Source organism: Cavia porcellus, unplaced genomic scaffold (assembly GCF_034190915.1).
Source record: "Cavia porcellus strain 051 isolate PalLab524CR breed Dunkin Hartley unplaced genomic scaffold, mCavPor4.1 scaffold_32, whole genome shotgun sequence".
In the NCBI taxonomy this organism is placed as follows: domain Eukaryota; kingdom Metazoa; phylum Chordata; class Mammalia; order Rodentia; family Caviidae; genus Cavia; species Cavia porcellus.
In genome coordinates, this window is record NW_026947515.1 from 1,149,634 (window position 1) to 1,154,948 (window position 5,315).

The 5,315-nt window shown below is 38.4% G+C and overlaps 1 protein-coding gene across 1 annotated transcript; it reads left to right on the top strand.

Annotated features, from left to right (window-relative positions):
* The first annotated feature begins 251 nt into the window (after window positions 1-251).
* Window positions 252-4,581, top strand: LOC134474372 (zinc finger protein 260-like). The gene is given in 3 exon segments (XM_063242092.1): window positions 252-374; window positions 574-634; window positions 2,161-4,581. Coding segments are annotated over 3 exon segments (2,175 nt in total). The 5' UTR covers window positions 252-340; the 3' UTR covers window positions 4,241-4,581.
* The last annotated feature ends 734 nt before the right edge of the window (window positions 4,582-5,315 follow it).

Here is a 5,315-nt window from a genome sequence, read left to right on the forward strand (position 1 = left end):
GTTTAGTTTAGTTTTGTTTTATTGAGACAAGCTTTCTGTATGTATATCAGGTGGATTTGAACACCCTATGGATCCTAGAATTGCCCTGACCTCACTGATGCCATCCTGTCTCAGCCATTTGACTGCTGGCATTATAGATATGCACCACCACACTTTGCTTTTGATTCAGATTTCTAGGAGAGAATTTAAGATATCCCAAACCTGGGGTCTCAACCTTCCTCTGAGAAATATATGTATGATCCTTTAGGAGTTGGTGACCTTTGAGGATGTGGCTGTGAACTTCAGCAATGAGGAGTGGACTTTGCTGACTCCATCCCAAAAGAAGCTCTACAGAGATGTGATGGGCGAAACCTTTAGGAGCATGACTCTGATAGGTAAGGATGAAATCTTTTTGTCACTCATGCTGTCAGAATATTGTTTCTTGCTCATTAGTTCTGTTTCATGAAAAAGAATATGAAAACATTTTTAAAAATATGTCAGACCTGGACACATTATATCATAAATCTAAACAAAACCTATTAATTTGTATGTATTACTCTAAAGAGTCCTGGTATTTCTATTTCTACAATTCAGGTGGACTTGGGGATATCCAGGAAGCTGAAAAAGAAGGCAAAATTTATTGGAGCTACTTAAGGTAATTCACACACACAAGTAGAGTAATGTTCCTGAGTAATTAGTGAGTCAGCAGAAAAATGATCAAAGAAATGAGGCACCATTCAATTTAATGTCAGTAATATTCTCAGAAGATGTATAAACTAGTGTATATATGAGGGAATTAAATCATGAAAATGTATGACATTGCATATAGATGAGTACGAAAAGAATACATTTTGAGTTGTTACATTCTGCCTTCAGTTTTTCTACCCATATCTACATGTGAATATAACACATTCATTATCTAACAATTGCTAAGTTTGCAATAGAATTTTTTAAAAAAATGACTCCTCATGTTTCCAAGACATTCTCTAGAGAATCAGCCATTCTGATTAATATTCTTAGTAGGCTGGTGGAATGTTAGTGCACTCATTTTGAATATCAATATGCAGTTGTCTCTAGAAATTGATCCCCTCACACTTGTCCTGAATATTTTTAAAATCTCAAATCTGTATAAAATACTGATACATGCTTACTCATATACAAAGCAGATCGAGTTATAACAGACCAGGCCTTGAAGCTTAGCTATCTATCACTGGATTTGTGGAATAGGAAAATGATAACAGACTGTCTGTGATTGTGCATTTCTGTAAACCCAGCACACTAGGAATCAGATTTTGCAGAATGGCAAATTCAAGTTCAAACTTCACAGCTTAATGATCAGTGAAAATCTCTTAAAGTAGATTTAAAAAAGCTACAGATTTTGTGCTAATACGTGTTGTTCATTCCGAGCCCAGAAAAGAAAAAAATGTGTTACATAATGTCAAAAAATAAATAATATAATGTCATTTGCCATAAGAAATAGATGGGTCTTTCACCCATCAATTCAGTGAAATAGCTCAGCTATAAAGCCTAAAATGTTACAAGGTTCCTTTTAGATGAGACACCAAAATATAAGTTGTGGAATGAAATGAAAGAAAGTTGATAGAGAAAGGTAAGACTGACCATATGGAAAAGGGAACTACAGGTTAAGGGCAGAAGGGAGATTGTGTGGGGAAACATATCAGAATAATCTGTACATGATACCCATATGTGCCCATGCCCAAATTGAAGCTAAATATTCTGCATTTCAAAGTACCAACTTTTAAGATTTCCAAATGTGTGCCAGTCTTTTGGGAATGGTTGTTTTCAACATATCTTACAAGGCCATTCTGTTGCTTCATGGTCAGAATTTCGTAGCAGGCATTAAAAACAGAACTTGACATTAATGCAGTCATGAAACAGAGACCCATTTCACTGTGAATTTTTCTTTTTTTAAATTTATATAAGGAAAGATTAAACAAAACAAATAAGTGGAAATAATGCTACTTTCAAAATGAAAATAAACAGTAAGAAATTGCAAGATGATGATTACATATGCTGCTCATGGAAATAGTTATGAAATACAAAAGTGAAACATATGAAGTGGGGATTCAAACAGTGAGACTGCAAACAGTTTTGTTCAACTCTCAAACAAAAACTTAGTAATTTGGTTGTAAATCTTATATGTGATGTTTTTCTTTACAGAAATGACAAGCTAGGGAAATCTTATGGACATACATCTTGGAATCAGTGTAAAGAAGTGTTCCTTGGTACTGCAGAAAGTAATGTGAATGTGAAAGAAACAAAAACACATGACAATGTTCAGATCCATGAAAAATATTGCAGTGGAGGGAAACCCTATGTATGCAAGCAATGCGGGAAAGGTTTTACCACACATGGGATTTGTAAGAAACATGAAAGAATTCACAGAGGAGAAAGACCCTACATATGTAATCAGTGTGGGAAAGCTTTTACAACACGTACATATTGTCAAGTACATGACAGTCTTCACTCTGGAGAAAAACGTTATGAGTGTAAGCACTGTGAGAAAGCTTTCAGCACATGTACTTATTGTGGAATTCATGAAAAACTTCACGCTGGGTGGAAATCGCATATATGTAAGAAATGTGGGAAAGCTTTTAGCAGTAAAATTCATTTTCAAATACAAGAAAATATTCACACTGGAGAGAAACACTATGTGTGTAAGCAATGTGCAAAAGGTTTTATCCAACCTGGAAATTGTAAGGAACAGGAAAGAATTCACACTGGAGAGAAACCCTATGTATGTCAGGAATGTGGGAAAGCTTTTACCACACCTGGACGTTGTAAGGAACATGAAAGAATTCACACTGTAGAGAAAGCATATGTATGTAATCAATGTGGGAAAGCTTTTAAAACACAGGGAGACTGTAAGAAACATGAAAGAATTCACACTGGAGAGAAAGCATATGTATGTAAACAATGTGGGAAAGCTTTTAAAACACAGGGAGATTGTAAGAAACATGAAAGAATTCACACTGGAGACAAACCATATGCATGTAAGCAATGTGGGAAAGCTTTTAGCAGACGTGAAAACTGTAAGTTTCATGAAAGAATTCACACTGGAGAGAAACCATATGTATGTCAGCACTGTGGTAAAGGATTCACTACTCCTGGACATTGTAAGCAACATGAACGCATTCACACTGGAGAGAAACCATATGTATGTCAGCAATGTGGTAAAGGATTCACTAGTTCTGGATATTGTAAGCGACATGTACGCATCCACATGGGAGAGAAACCATATGTATGTAAGCAATGTGGGAAAGCTTTTAACACTTGGGGAGACTGTAAGAAACATGAAAGAATTCACACGGGAGAGAAACCCTATGTGTGTCAGCAATGTGGGAAAGCTTTTAACACACGTACAAATTGTAAGGTTCATGAAAGAATTCACACTGGAGAGAAACCATATGTGTGTAAGCAATGTGGGAAAGCTTTTACCAGACATGCAAATTGTAAGGAACATGAAAGAATTCACACAGAAGAGAAACCATATGTGTGTAAGAAATGTGGGAAAGCTTTTAAAACATGTGCATATTTTAAGGTTCATGAAAGAATTCACACTGGAGAGAAACCATATGTATGTAAGCAATGTGGGAAAGCTTTTACCAGACATGCAAATTGTAAGAAACATGAAAGAATTCACACAAAAGAGAAACCATATGTGTGTAAGAAATGTGGGAAAGCTTTTAAAACATGTGCATATTTTAAGGTTCATGAAAGAATTCACTATGGAGAGAAACCATATGTATGTGAGCAATGTGGGAAAGCGTTTACCAGACATGCAAGCTGTAAGGAACATGAAAGAATTCATACAGGTGAGAAACCATATGTGTGTAAGCAATGTGGGAAAGCTTTTAAAGCACGTGCATATTTTAAGGTTCATGAAAGAATTCACACTGGAGAGAAACCATATGGATGTAAGCAGTGTGGGAATGCTTTTAGCACATGGGGAAATTGTAAGAAACATGAAAGAATTCACACTGGAGAGAAACTCTATGTATGTAAGTAATGTGGGAAAGCTTTTAAAATGCAGTGAGATTGTAAGAAACATGAAAGAATTGACACTGGAGAGAAACGCTATTTATGTAAGCAATGTGGGAAAGACTTTACCAATTCTGGACATTGTAAGCAACGTGAAAGAATTCACACTGGAGAGAAACCATATGTATGTAAGCAATGTGGGAAAGTTATTACCCATCATGGGCATTGTAAGCAACATGAAAGTTCACACTCAACATAAAACCAGTGTATGTAAGAATCATGAGAATGGTTTGAGCACACGTATATATTGCATAATGTATGAAAATCTTCACACTGGGCAGAAAACTTATATATGTTAGGAATGTGCAGAAGGTTTCAGCAGAAATGCTCATTGTCCAATACATTATAAAATTTAGACTGTTGAGAAACCCTGTGTATGTGAAGAATGTGGGAAAGCTTTCACCAAACATGGATATTGTAAAATACATCCATGACTTCACACTGGTGGAAAACCCTATGTATATAACAGTGTGGCAAAGCTTTTACCACATACAGTCATTGCAAAACACATGAAAGAATTCAACTGGGTACTTCCCGGAGAACATGGCGGACAGATAACAGCTACTATGGAGGCTCTCTGAAAGTCTCGGCTCAGAAGTCAGGAAGGGTGCGGAGTAAGGAGACATAAGCAGGTGGAGATATACTCTGCTGAATCAGGAATGAACTGGGCTGAGAGAAACCAACTTGGAATGCAGTCCTGGTGCTAAAACAGGAACAGAAAAGTGTGGAGGCTGGAGCCCTTGCCATTGGAAGCCACGATTTGGGTTTCCTGCCACGCGGTGACTGTCTCTACATCAGCTCAGCAAGGAGGGAGACGCACAGAGGCTATGAGAATGGGAATCTGCGAACAGAGTCGAAAACAGGATGGGCAGGGAGGCGTGCACTGACTTGTGAGGTGAGTGAGAGAAACTGACACTCTACCACAGTTTGACTCCAACGGAGGACATTCTGGGCCCGAGTAGTCCTTCATGAGCAGGGCACGGTGGTGACTTCAGCCATACATCCCCCTCTCAGGCAGGATTGCTGAAAAGTGCCTGTCCTGTGTGGTGCTGCTGGCGGACCCAGTAGGCTGGCCCGATCCAAATCCCAGAGCCTGATGGTGGCCGGGAGGGGCAGGCCCCACATAGCATGCCTGGTCTGGAACATCCTGGTGTGCTGCGGTGGGTGAGAACACCTAACCGGCGAATTCGATCAGGCTGTGGCTGACGGAGAGAAGCTGGGCCTCTTATATAAGCTTGCATATATAAGGAACAGAGAATATGGGAAGAGGCAGC